Genomic DNA, 14,663 nt, shown 5'->3' with positions numbered 1-14,663 from the left:
GAGTAGTGTTCTCAGTGAAGTGAACGATGTGCTCTATGGAAGTTCAACGTTGGCAGCTACACCAATTATCGATACAAACAATCGAGAAAATATTACTTCTACACCGTTACCAACCGCAGCATCGCAGAATCAACAAAATGCCTCTCTGGTGCAATCGCAAACAAATGATACATGTCCACCATGGGCTAAGGAACTTGTCAACGCTTTCCGTACGTTGGAGTCCAAAGTAAACGGTGTGTACAAAAAACTCGAAAAACTTGAAAGTGTTGAAACTAAAGTAGCGAGCATCGGCACAACTATCTCAAATTTTGAATCGGAACTATCCAACATAAAATCCAGTATAAACTCAAGTCTTCAACAAACAAAGGACATGATTACAACGCTCGGTGAAAGGACAGATGGAGTAGAGTACCAATGCAACGAAATGGACGACCGAATAGCACACCTAGAGTCAGAAAATCAAGCACTGAAATGGGAAATCATTGACGTAAAAGCGCGCTCTATGAGGGACAATTTAATCTTCTCAAATATTCCTGAGAGAGTCGACGAAACCCCTAATGTGACTGAGAACATTTTACGAGAATTTCTAGAAAAAGAACTGAAAATGGATACGGCTGATGTGAGCAACATTAAGTTTGACAGAGTACATAGAATGACGGGACGTAACAAACCCCGAGCAATAGTGGCGAAGTTTAACAACTTTAAACAAAGGCAAGACGTCAAATTCAGATCCAGAGAACTGAAAGGTACAAATTTTTATATAAATGAACAATTTCCACCAGAAATCAACGAACAAAGACGACAACTAATTCACATTGCGAAGGAGAAACAACGACAAGGACACAGGACACGTTTAGTGTACAATAAACTGTACATTGATGGCGTTCCATACAAACCACCTACCAACCCACGGATCCAGGAACCGATGAGATAGGAAATTGCGGGGGTCGGACATTCAATGCGTATAGTCGCATGGAATGTAAACAGAAATTTAGAGCAAAAGATATGTGACAGTGACTTTTGCACAGTCATATCTGACTACGATGTAATATTTTTATCAGAATGCTGGATTCAACCTGGAACAGCTCTAAAGTGCGATTGGTTAAACGACGAATTTGAATACAAATGTTTTCCTAGACTGAAGGGTAAAGGCGGTGGCCTTGTGCTGTTATACAGAAAAACACTTCGTAAGTTTGTATCAATTGTTAAATGTGTTGAAGACACACTCATATGGTTAAGAGTAGAACAAAGAGATCATCCCGATATTTATATCTGTTTTGCGTATATACCTCATGATCATAACGTTTACTACACAAAGTATAATTGCGATTTATTTGATTGCATCTTAAATGATATGTCAATTTTTACACAGAACGGCACTGTTGTTGTTGCCGGTGACATAAACAGTAGAGTTGGTAATTTACCTGATTATATTGTAGAAGACTCTCTTGCTATACCTATTCATGATATGCTGTCAAATGTTTTTGATTATAACACCGATTCGGTCATGCCACATCGTATATCAGAAGATATGATGGTTAATAGGTTTGGCAGAAAGCTTTTAGAATTATGTAAATCTACTGGTTTAAGACTTTGTAATGGTAGAACACCAGGTGATGAAAATGGTCAGTTAACTTTTTACAATCACTTGGGTACAAGTGTTATAGATTACATTTTAGTAGAAGATGCGTACTTTAACAATGTCACTAAGCTTAACGTCTGTGAGTTTAACGAATGGTCAGATCACGCACCAGTAGAATTTACTTTGAAATGTATGAATGCTAGCTTTTCCAATAATAGTAATGTAATCACGAGTGGTCCAAATACGACACGGAAGTTCAGATGGGACGACGGGCACGTGGAACAAATGGAACGTGACCTCAATGACAAAGTCAGTGATCTGTATAATATTATCGACTTAATACAATCATCTACCCTAACACTGGATCGTGGTATTGAGCAGTTTAATTCTATATTAAATGATGTTTTTCAACCTTGTTCTAGAAATGTAACATGTTGTAAAAAAATTCACCAAATAAGAAAAGTTCTACCAGCAAGGATAAACCTTGGTTTGACGAAAAATGTAAGCGCTTGTACAACACTTATCGTCATTTTATGTACATCTTTAATTCTGAGCGTAGCCCGGAAAACAGATGTAATCTGGTTGAAGCTAAAGGTGAATACAAACGTTATGAACGACAGGTCAGACGTAAGTATTTAAGATCAGAGGGGAACCGACTTAGTCTGTTACGTAGGAATAATCCTAGGCAATTTTACAAAGCGTTTAAGAAGAATTCACGGTCTCCACCTACAGAGTTGTCTTTGAATAATTTTTTTGAGCATTTCAAGTCTGTCTGTAACAATGATGGAGATAACAATAATACAGATGTGGACCGAGCTCAAAGTTGCATTTTCGAGGAGCTAGATGTTCCAATATCATGTGATGAAGTTTGTAATGTATTAAAGAAAACGAAAGCTGCTAAATCACCGGGCATTGATAACTTGTTAAATGAATACTTTTGTAAATTTCGAGTTATTTTTACTCCATTGTTGTCACGTCTATTCAATATTATCTTTAATTGTGGCACATTTCCAACATGTTGGTCTGAGGGAATTATTTTCCCATCTTTTAAGAAAGGAAATGCTAAGGACACTAATAGCTATAGAGGCATAACTCTGGTGAGTTGTTTGGCAAAAATATTTACTTCTGTTTTAAATGATAGGTTGTTAAAATGGTCTTACGGGAATAATTCTGTGTCAGATGCTCAGTTTGGTTTCAAACCAGGTTTTGGCACTACAGACGCTATATTTGCATTACAAAGTGTCATTAGTAGAACGTTATCACGCAAAAATAAGTTATTTTGCTGTTTTGTTGATTATCAAAAGGCTTTCGATAATGTCAACCGAAACAAGTTATTTTTTAAATTATCACGCTGTGGCATCACTGGTAAATTACTTACAATCATCAAATCACTATATAGTAACTTAAAATCCCGTGTTAGATTTCAATCCGAATTATCGAACTTCTTCTCATGTACAAACGGATTAATGCAAGGTGAGGGATTGTCCCCCTTTTTGTTCTCTCTCTATGTGAATGATTTTGAGAATGCATTTATTAATAGCTTATGTGATGGAATTGACTTTAAAGATATATCACTGTTTTTGCTAATGTACGCTGATGATACTGTACTTTTTTCTGAATCAGCCACAGGATTACAAAACATGTTAAATACTTTATCAGTTTATTGTAACGAATGGTACCTAAAAGTTAACATTCAAAAAACAAAAGTTCTTGTCTTTCGTAACGGAGGGAAAATAAATGCCGCCAGCAAATGGTTTTACAATGGTAGCGAACTAGAAGTTGTTGACAGCTTTAATTATCTTGGTCTTACTTTAAATTTTAATGGTAAATTTTTAAAGTCTCAGTGTATTATCGCCGAGCAGGGTAGAAAATGTATGTACCATATTCTTCGAATTTGTGATAATCTGTCACTGAATATTGTAACAAAACTTCATGTATTTGATACTTATGTTTCAAGTGTTTTGAATTATGGTAGTGAAATTTGGGGGTTTTAACCCAGGTAACGATGTTGAAAAGGTACATGTGGACTTTTGTAAGCGAATTTTACATGTAAAGAAGTGCACTCCAAATTATATGGTTTACGGGGAACTTGGTCGTGTGCCAATGTATAATTTACGTATGATAAAAATTATTAAATATTGGTTGAAAGTTATCAAAAACCGACAATTGTATCCTTCAATCTATATATGATGACATGTTGATTTGCAATCACAAGAACTGTAATTGGCGCTGCCAAGTTAAGCATTTATTATTATCGAAAGGATTTGGTGATGTATGGTTTAACTACTATGTTAATAAGTATAGCTCGTATTGGCAGTAGTTTATTGTCCTCAATATGCCAACCCCAATCCTTTGGATCTAGTTTATCGCCTTTCCCTATCCAGACTTGCGTTTGGTGATATACTCTTATACAATGTAGCTTTGCGGCGTCAGCTGTTGGGGGCAGTGTATGTACCTGTACATTTCCCACACAAACCTTCGAGCCGAAAATTCTGTAACGCAGAGTATCTAGTGTTTCGACATCTTGTAACCCTCCATATAACGCAACAAACATTTGTTCTCCAGCTTTTTGAATGCTATCAATACTAGATTGTTGGCAAAAGACGGCTGCATGTTCTTGTAATTGCGTGTTTGCACTTATCTTCTTGAGAACTGTACCCTTGCCTTGACCAAAAATTCTAGAGGTTGTGTCACATCCGCTAAATGCGTGAATAGATGGTAAAATATTGCAGATGGATAATCCAAGTTTGTTCCTAGTCTCGTTTATGTCCCAAATCTTTAGTCTGGTAGTGTTTTGCTTGGGTTCTGATCTGAAGTAAATCTTGTTGATAGTATCTTTTGAGTGATAGCAGAGCAATACAAGAAGATCTGTATCTTCTCCTATGACGGTCGTTGTATGGTGTTCTGACTTTTCGACTGCAGTGAGCACTATCTTTAAATCAGCATCTTCTTCTGCATGGATAACCGGAACGTCAGCATCCTGTAGTTTCGACCCAAGGGTGTTGATGAAGAGCTGCTTATTCTCTGGATTTGAAAGAAATACATCTTTTTTGTTCTTATCGGTGTGTCATTGTTAAAAATTACTTTTGGAGAGACGACTCCTTTTGTGCGTCTGACGTGAGCTACATCCTTTGTAGTTGGTACTGATGGATATCCGTCAAATACAACGGTAGTATTGCTATAGTGATTGCTGATGTAATTGATGTATGATGTGCATATGGCGTCGACTGTTGCTCCTTTTATCCATGGCAGACGATGTATGAGAGAACCGCCATCCAATACAAAATGTGTTTCTGTTGGTTCGTCTGGTTTTAGTTCAATTAAATTCCATATATATTCGGCAAGGTTTGATTTTTGGGGCTCTCTTGGAAGACCAGTGCTTTCAAATATTGATGAAGGAACTCCACATAATTCATACTGAAATATCTCTGAAAAGTCATCGAAAATACCATTTGCAGCAGTTGTGCATCTCTGAAAGAGAAGCTGGGGATCTACTTGTATTGGTTCGCCATCAAGTTTTATCTGGGTTTTGTTTCCAAGAGTAACGGCTTGCTTCTTTTTCTTAAACGAATGATCAGCTATATTTTTCCCAGGTAACTCTTGTAAAATACAGCATCCAACCTTCTTAGCATCATCTACATTCACTGTTTTATCACCTACTACACCTGTTTCAATGTTTCGCAGTGAACGATCGTCTTCAAGGAATGGATTCCTATCTTTTAGGAATGTGATAAGGGTCTTTATATCTTCAGTGTCTTTCTTCTGTCTTGCATGTGTTTCATCTTTGTGCTGTTCACTAGAAAAGTATCCTACCCCGGACAAATCTTGCATGGCTTGGTTGATGTCAGCACATGCGGGCATGGACATTAACCATAGGGATCGCTGTGCTTCAGTCAAACCTCGACCTCTCGTCAATCCGCCTGCAGTTTTCACACTCCTCATAAGGACCTGTTCAATCAATAAGTCTGATGATATTCCAGCCCAGTATCTGTCGGTGCGCCTCATGACATGATTACCATATGAGAAACTCTCATAAACATCAGGATGATCTCTCTCTACAGCCTGCATTGTCATCAAGTAAACATAAGCCGTTTTCGTATACAGATTATGTCCAGATGCAGCAAAAAATGGTAGCATGTGTTGGATGGTTTGCAAATGAAGAGGCCAGTTACCAGTTCTCTCTGCTTTAACAAATTGTCTCAAGATCTGAATCATTTCGGAATATTGAAGCCATAATTTTGCTGTTCGATTTTGTTTTAAAATTTCAGTTCTACTGCGGACAGTTGCTTCAAGGTTTATCAGGACTTCCGAGCTGCATGCTTCTGAAACTGATAGTTCTCCAGAAGTTAGTTGAGAGTATAGGTTTTCAATCTCCCTTAGTTCAACAGAATCAATGTTCGATTTGGGTTCCTCTAAAATTTTAGTTACATAAATATCGAAGATCTCTGAAAGTAACAAGCAATGAAGTGCTGTATCCACCAACATGTGACCCCTAAAGGCTCTAGCAACAGCTTTTCCATTAAGCAAATACGTTACTGCATTTGGGGCGTAGATAAGTTCTAGCATTTCTTTCAGTCCACTATTAGCCATGAGATTTCCAATTGACCCGAGGAAGCTCATCTCTGTATGGAATGGTCCTAGTCGTAATACTACAGACTTCAAGTGACTTCCTGGATTTTCATTTTGAATGATTGAGAGTGCTTTCCAGTAGAGAGGTTGATCAAAAGTCAAGATTGCGGTGATGTCATAACGCTTTGTTTGGTTAGAGACGAAATTCAGTGTGGAATATATACATGTCATATCCGAAGCATTCAAATCTATCATAGGCAGGAATGAAACCGAAGATTTACCTGGGTAGTCTCCTCTGTGGACCATCTGCATGAAGCCTGACCACATAGGTGTCGGGTATTTAAGAGGACAAATAACTACTGACAGCAGATCAATACGGAGAGTCTTATCCGGTGTTTTTAAGTTCTTTAACTCTGCATATGTTAATTTAGCCATATTATCTGTAAGAGGTTTGTAACATTTAATCTCTATTTTCGCCAGTGCTTTGATTTCCTCAGTAGATACAGTAATCCTAGGAATTGCTAGTGTTCTTTTAGTTCCAGGCGTTATTCCAGCTATTATCCCCATGCCATGAAAAGTGTTGAGTCCGTCTAATGTTGCTGTGTTATGATCAACATTATCTGCAACAAATTGAACGAAGCTGTTGCTTATATCACCTGGAAGGTCAACTCCTTGCACGGCTGCAGCACTTGATTCAAACTTCTGAACTTCATAGTATGAGGAGCAAAACCCTAAGCTATTCAATGTGGACACCAGAAATCGAGATGCAAAGTTATGATGAGATTGTACTCCTAGACCGAGTTGAAGTGGTGCGATGAGTGCTCTAGGTCGTGAAGCTTGCATAATGGCTTGTCCAATGGCAGCGAGTTTCGTTGATGGGTCTTTTTCGGAAAACATGGTAGAAAGGAGTAATAGCAGGCTCTCGGGTAAGTATAATAGATTGGTATCAACTGAAGCAAGATTAGCTGGAGTTGGATAATGAGTTTTTGTGGCTTCTACGGATCTGATGTCGCTTTTTAAAAATTTGGCAGCTGCTTTAATCAAAGCTTTCTTTTCGTCATCTGGATTTAAATTACTTGGTCTCTGGTAGTAATCTTGAAGAATACAAGTAGCAGTTTCTCGTAGAGTTACCACACTTTTCTTACTTGGAATGTCGGTTATTAGGATTTCGTCTCCAAAATGTTGCCTCAGTCTTTTCTTCATATAGACGTCACTAAAGGCATTCCCTTCACACATCTCCTCCATTTTCCTGACAAGATCTGATATTGAAACCTGTTCATCATCATGATTCGTTAGATAATCAACTATTTCTAAGAAGCTGTCTTCTTGCATGGCAGGCCTACCTCTTGTGTTAACAGGTTTTGAGTCTGGTGATATCGGAGAACGGAATACTGGAATATTTTTGGACGTCCGAAAGTTAACACTACATGCCTGATGAAATAGAGCATCCGCTGCATGGAGGTCGCTAACGCTTTCCAGTCTTCCACGAACTTCAGCTGCCCATTCATCATTTCGTAGATCACAGGCCTCTTGGATTCGGCTCTCAAAATCATCAGTTCGGACAGGAAATACATTTTTGTCTTTTTTCTTTGCATCTGTTGCCTCCTTTCCACAGAACAAACAGTGATGCTTAAAATCAAACCGGGCCTTTGATCGTAATTTTGGTGTATTTGTGTTTGCTTCCTGCAGAACCTGTCTTTGTCGTTTACATTTCTGGATATCATTCGGATTGGTATATGTCTTCCTGCAAGACTGATGGACAAAATTACCCTCAGATACTGACAGATGGTCTCCTCTCTCTTGGCTTGCTCTGATGATTCCATGACAACCTTTAAGTCGCAGTTTGACAAGTGATGTAGTGCTGTCATCTTTTAGGCACAGAATGCATTTCTCCATGATAATGCTATTGCTGAAATAAAATAAAAGAAAGTATTAGATTTGGGTATTATATTATATCACCTTTAATTTTTGTTTCTACATTAAATTTTGTACTGAATTGTTTAGCCAAATCATGTGGTGCAGTGAATTTTGGCAGCATGCACGTATTTCTTGCTTGTGTTCAAATTCTTAATATTTTCGAACTTCAACGCAACTGCTGGTTTGTTTATATTTCAAATATGAAACTTGCGTATTTATAGTCTATAAATAGTTTTTTTCATTCAGTTTTAGTGACAAAAGTTGTTGACAGACAAGCAATCAGAACATTATAATAATCTTTGTCTATTTAAATAGGTCTAATATGCACTCCGATTAGTAACTGTGGCAGAGTGAGATTACGAAGTAGACATAAGAAATTTATAAAAATAGCGCCCCGGTGCCAGGCGCGTGTCCCCCATTTTGAAGCAGAATTTTAAATTATGATAAAGAAAATTTGACAAAGCTGATCGCACCCTCTCGTTTGAGAAATCCTCTATCTAACCCAGTATAACAACCAAATAAATTACCTAATCTTATAGCTATCCTTGTTCTAGAAAACAGAGATGTCAGTGTAAAACCTCTAATAAATTCATACACTGCATGGAACACTTGGAAGTAGCTGAAATAGAATAAAAGGGTTATTTTTATTTCTAATTATTTTTTATTTACAATTGGATAGCAATAAATGGAATTAATTTTACACACACAACCCCTGTGCATGGCCATTTTGTAAAACGACTCTCCATACTTATTTTGTTGTTGCCGAGGACGACTTCTTATCGTGTCAAACTTTTACTGTGTTTTTTTAGTTTCTGTGGGTTTTTTTTCTCACTTAATTTTGGTCACAGTGACAAAACTGAAGATGATCCATTAGGGAAAATATAAAGTTTGTTTATTTGAGTTAGTTTACGAAATTGAATTTATATTTAACCAATAAATAAACTACCTTATTTAAAAGTATTCAATTCGTCAGAACGTTAGGATGTAGGAAAACCTCCGATCAATTTACGGCTGGTATGGAACTTGGGAAAATCGTAGTAGCTGAAATAAAATAGAAATATTCATGTAATCAAGTCGTTTATTAAGGTAAATAGTCATTTTTAATTTCATTTTATCAAGAAAATGTGAAGTCAAGACATAAAAATGCTTTGGATGACGATACATACAACATCGGCGAAATTGCAACCAATAACTGTCTACTTTCTGTTAATTAATGGCGTTCCATACTTTTTTTACGTTGTTAGCGACTGGTCGTATTTTATGATATTTCTACTTTTTTGGGGACTTTTTATATATGTTTTATGTATATCTAGATTTGTTTAGACGAAATCAGCTATGTATTATTTGTGTATTTTGAAATAAGTAGAAATAAAGCGATTTTCAAAGGTCTTGACGTCACATATTTGTAGGTCTTGACGTCACATATTTGTTTGTTTACGTTTATTCACTTTTGGTATCAATATACGACAAGGAATCGTAAACTACAGTTATATATGTAAAAAATATATACTTACTGGTATATTTGGAGGATAACATTTGCCTAATGTAATCATTTTGGTCGTTATACCCTCATCTGAGCGTTGTTTTGATAAATAACATTTAGAAGAATCATCTCCCTTGTTGGTATGGAGGTACATTCCGGATAAAAAACGACAGGCTCAACATCATTATTTATAATTAGAATTTTCACCGATTTCCGACCGTACGATTTTGTTAGACTTTTTTAATGTTAAATTGCTAATATAACCTGTAATAAAAAACAAAAAATCGTTTCTGTTGCAATTTGTTTAGATTGGATTGGTAGACAGACTAGACTATAATGAAGTTTTATTTCTAGAATGTCTCAAACAGCGTTTAACTGATAACACTTCATGCAGTCACGAGATGAATTTTTTGATAATTCACCCAAATGTATTCTGTATAGACACCTTATTGATAATGTTACCATTCAATTTTACTTGACAAAATCTATTCCGGAAAATCTGATTAATCTTTTAGCAAAATTTAGATTGTCTGCTCACCAGCTTAGAATTGAACAAGATAGATATAATGGCACAGCAAGACAAGATCGATTGTGTGAATTTTGTAATTTGAACGAAGTTGAGGACGAATATCATTTTATTTTAATATGTCCTTTGTACAAAAACCTCAGATCTGCATATATAAAAAAATATTATTGGTCGCATGCTTCTATGTTTAAACTGGTACAATTGATGTCAATTCATAATAGAAAACAAATCTGTAATCTGGGTAAATTTTTAAATTGTGCTTTACTCTTACGATCTAGCCAAACTATCGTCTAATGTATATGCTGGTTTTTGTTGGTTTCTTTTTTATGTAAACTTGTCTTATAACTCTCTTCATGTATGTCCATCCTCTAATATTCACTCCACTTTTCATACTGTATACATCTTTTTGTTTATACTTTGTAATTGAATATGTATTATGCTGATGAGCCGTAAGGCTTAAAGCCAATAAACAATACAATACAATACAATCTTCAAATAATTGAAGATATCTTCAATTATTTGAGTTTATGTTAATTTGGCGCTCCATAAACATGCGAAATTTACGAACTGAACTTGAGACTGTATATTTCTTTCATTATACAAGTAATACATTTTGTTTTAATCCATATTTTATATCAATTCTTCAATAAAGTCGATTTATAGAATTTCCATAACTTTTGTATCTGTGAATCCGCATCGTCGCAAACCACGGGTTATTGTTTCATTCTATTTCACAAATAGAATGAAACAATAACCCGTGGTTTGTGACGATGGTGAATCCGTGACTTAAAAAAAATATGTCCGTGATTCTTCCGTGTTTCATGTATAATTTCTGGGATTCCGTAATTGTCCGTGTTTTTACAACCTTCCGCGCATATGGGATGAATCAAACTGTCTTACGTATGCACAACGAAATAGAAAAAAAGGAGACTCTTTTGTTATTAGAATTTTACTTCTGAATATAGTTTATATCATGAATATTTTTATCAATAATAATTACTGTATTACTCTATAAACAATTAACGATTTACGGCATGCACCAGAAGCGTATTACTCAAAAACCGACGACAATATCTATTTACAACCAACTGCGGAAAAGAGGGTAGAATTACATTTTGAAATCTTTCGACCATTCATTAAAACGACAAAGAAATAATGACTAAAATCGTATCAATCAACAACAAACGAAGAACAGAGGCAGGACCGGGGGTAGTTTCTCGGCTGACAATAAACACGCTATCGCCCCTACCCATTGGATAGATATTTTATTATTATACCAAAGCAGAATAATTCCTCTTCCGACAAAAAAACCCCAAAACAATTCGTTCCGTCATAATGTTGGGAACAGCTACTATAGCTGTGACGTTGAATACGCCGCTGGGCTTTGTATTTGACGTCACAATGCCAATTGCGCGGAAAATCGATCCTGCCGTTGAATAGTTTGAAGACTATCATCCTAGCGCAGATCTTAGCACAGAACCGATCACACGGCAGAGATATATATATTATTACTACAGTAACGTGATCCGAAGAGTCGGATCACGTCGAGTTGACAGGCGCGGATCATCAGATCAAACGAGACGCGAAGCGTCGAGTTTGATCTGATGATCCGCGCCTGTCAACGAGACGTGATCCAACTCTTCGGATCACGTTACTGTAGTAATGATAAATTTATTATATGCCCCCCTTGGATATAAATAAAATCGTTTAAAAGGCTAAATGAACTGTGAATTTATTTTAAATTCGCAGAAAACAAAAGATAAAACATGTTGTCTTTGGAACTATTTTTTGTGTACGCAGTGTTCATATTTTGAATGTTTACACCTCGAAGCGGTTATTCAGAATCATCGCTTTCAATCACACGGATGCGTTTTCGCTTTTGTGGTGGATTTGAACCGTAATTATTAATGTTGATAGTACAGTTCATCATTTTGGCATTTGCAAATAATTCCCCAGCTGATGTTGATTGACGGAATGAAGAATTTGATGAAATATCGACGGACGGCATGGAAGTTGCACTGGCTGTGGGCGGATGTCGAGGTGGCGAGTAAGTAGAAACACACGATGTCGATTCCTTACTTTCTTTATTCGACAGAATGTCACTCATCGTTTTCTGCATTTCTACAGACGCAACTGCATAATTATTAATGCTTTGAACATTTTTATGGCCAGTTAATTGCTGAATTGTAGTAGGTGCAATACCAGCATGGAGCAATTTTGTGCAAGTAGATTTTCTAGCAGAGTGATTTGTTTTTTTTCCAGGCAAATTGGCATTTTTTGCCATTTCACGCATAATGGAACGCAAAGAATTTTCACCTAAGGGCTGATTTTTGTACCAAATATGTGAATCAGGAGCTCGCTTATAATTAATGGCTACATAGAATGGACTGTCAGGACTCATGGTAGATGTAGGTCTGTGATGTCGGAAGGCCTTGTATGTAGCAACTGGACAGCTTGAGGGATCATCAGGAACTGCAAACTGTTTTGGACGGAATGCTCTCAGATGAGTACTTAATTCACCCGTTCTTGTTTTTGTTTCCCGTTCTCTGTATTCAAGATATTCTCGATCATTTTCATCTTTTTTAAGTTGAATATCAGACCATCTTAATTTTTGGTTTTCTGTGCCCCCTCGTATCCCAAACATCATTGTATTTTGTAGCCATATTTTGTTTAATAAAGCCTTCGGGCTATGCAAACCAATGCACCCCTTCTCCTTTAGTATGTTTTCCTCTGATTTTGTAAGGGGTTCAGCAGCATTTGGTCTTCCACCTTTTCCCTTTTGTTTTAGTTCCTTTCTTTTTGAAATTAGAACGGTTCTGCTTGTTGCAAATTCTTTGTCATTTACGAGGCTAAATGGATATTTGTTTTCTCGTAGGTACCTGTCAATCGATCTGTGGTAGCTTGTCAACGTGTCAGGTTCATAATCCGAACCATCAGCTTTTCGTATTGACAACAAAAAGGAGCCAATGTAGTTGTCCAACTCGCTGGGGTTCATTTTATTGACTTCCCGTGTCTCATTTCTTGGTTCTTGCTTGAGCCAGGTGGTAAATTGTTTCATGGCAGACTCTGTTTTTCGGACAGTATTCTTATTTCTCATATTTTGTATAAAATCAGTCTTTATATTATCCGTTATATTGATAAACGTTGGTGCATTATTATTGTGTGAATCACCTTTCTGATCACATTCTGGCAAGGTGTCTGCGGTGCCTTGATTTCCAGGTACAAGTTCCAGAGGCTGAAGAGGAAGGCCGTCAACATCTTCGTTATTTTCATTCGAAAATAAACGACAAATTTCATATAAAAATGAATCAGCATGACTGTCTAATATTTCAAAGTCACCAGGATACAAATCATTTCCGTTAATGGTATCTAAATCGCCCACATCTGATGAATTTTCCATTGTGTAAGATTGACATGTAATGATCATGTAGATTCCATGTAATTTTACATGCAGACGATCTATGATATATTTATTATGTAAATTTTATTGTTGCATTATCATTTATTATAAAATTTCAAATCATTAACTATTTCTTAATTATTCGTAATTCCAATGAAATGAAATCGGAAACAGCAACTTGTAAACTGTGACGGGAACGATTTATTTGGGTTTGTTTACATTAGATATGTGTCAAGGTTCAAGGTTCAAAAGTAGTCCGCGCAAGAAAAAAATATGCGCTCTGTTGAAAACGTCATCAATTTCAGAGGATACTGATACGGAATCAGAAAACCACACTGTGGTGATCCGGAAAACCGGATCACACGCTGTGAAATCCACAGTATCAACGAACGATACATTGATGGGTATATAATAAATATAGAATATCACACTCTAATGTTGATCTCGGACCTGGGATTGCCCCGAGAGTTGATCTCGGCCCGAGCCCGTGATATTGTTTATATCATATAGCCTACCTAAAACACAACAAGTTGATAAACATTTTTTTTTAAAATTGGGGGGGGGGGGGGGGGGGTATTGACCCAAACATAAATACATGGTATACTATACAACGATATTTGACTATTTTATTCCTTCAGTGAGTTTACTTTAATGGTTATGTTTCCAGTACTATTGGCATTGTGAAACATGCTAAAGTCTGGGTTTTGTAGCTTTATTCCACTGCTGGTCACAATAATTGGATGATTAATCATGGACATCCCCTCATGTGGTCTAGAATCTGGACGTTTCAATTAACTGAACTGCTTGGCTGAGAAACTCGTCATATCTATCGCTGTGCTGTTCATGTACATGTATATACTATTAAGCAGCTCCTAGGGGCTTGCTAATGAATACTAAAATTGGAAATAAGTGAATTATTTTTATTTCTTTTTTCGGATTTACCAAACTCGTCCGTTTTCATTATTTCATATAATTTGTAAGAGTTGTAGAACTTTGTTTACGTGGCGTCATCGTATGAACGGGAATGTTTACAGATCTGATGCTGCTATTTATTTGCTTAGGGAATGTTACCTTATACTGAAGTAAGTTTTTGTTTTTTTACCATCTGTTTAGCATCTATAAGTCGTTGAAAAACGTCGGAAGATATTGGTTCTGCTTTTCTCGTTTTATTGCCAAGTCCTCGGGA

At 36.5% G+C, this 14,663-nt stretch overlaps 1 protein-coding gene across 1 annotated transcript; it reads right to left on the bottom strand.

The window, feature by feature from the left end:
* Window positions 1-11,911: 11,911 nt before the first annotated feature.
* On the bottom strand, window positions 11,912-13,477 carry LOC130048060 (uncharacterized protein KIAA1958-like). Its single transcript, XM_056144142.1, has one exon. The coding sequence runs from the start codon at window positions 13,475-13,477 to the stop codon at window positions 11,912-11,914; it is 1,566 nt and encodes a 521-aa protein (XP_056000117.1).
* Window positions 13,478-14,663: the final 1,186 nt, after the last annotated feature.

The sequence above is a fragment of the Ostrea edulis genome, chromosome 1 (genome assembly GCF_947568905.1).
Source record: "Ostrea edulis chromosome 1, xbOstEdul1.1, whole genome shotgun sequence".
Lineage (NCBI taxonomy): Eukaryota > Metazoa > Mollusca > Bivalvia > Ostreida > Ostreidae > Ostrea > Ostrea edulis.
Note: the sequence above shows the minus strand (reverse complement) of the source record. Positions and strands in the feature narration are given on the sequence as shown.

Bases quoted from the DNA above. Each gene is read 5' to 3' on its own strand.
- LOC130048060 (XM_056144142.1), bottom strand. From the start codon at position 13,477: ATGGAAAATTCATCAGATGTGGGCGATTTAGATACCATTAACGGAAAT.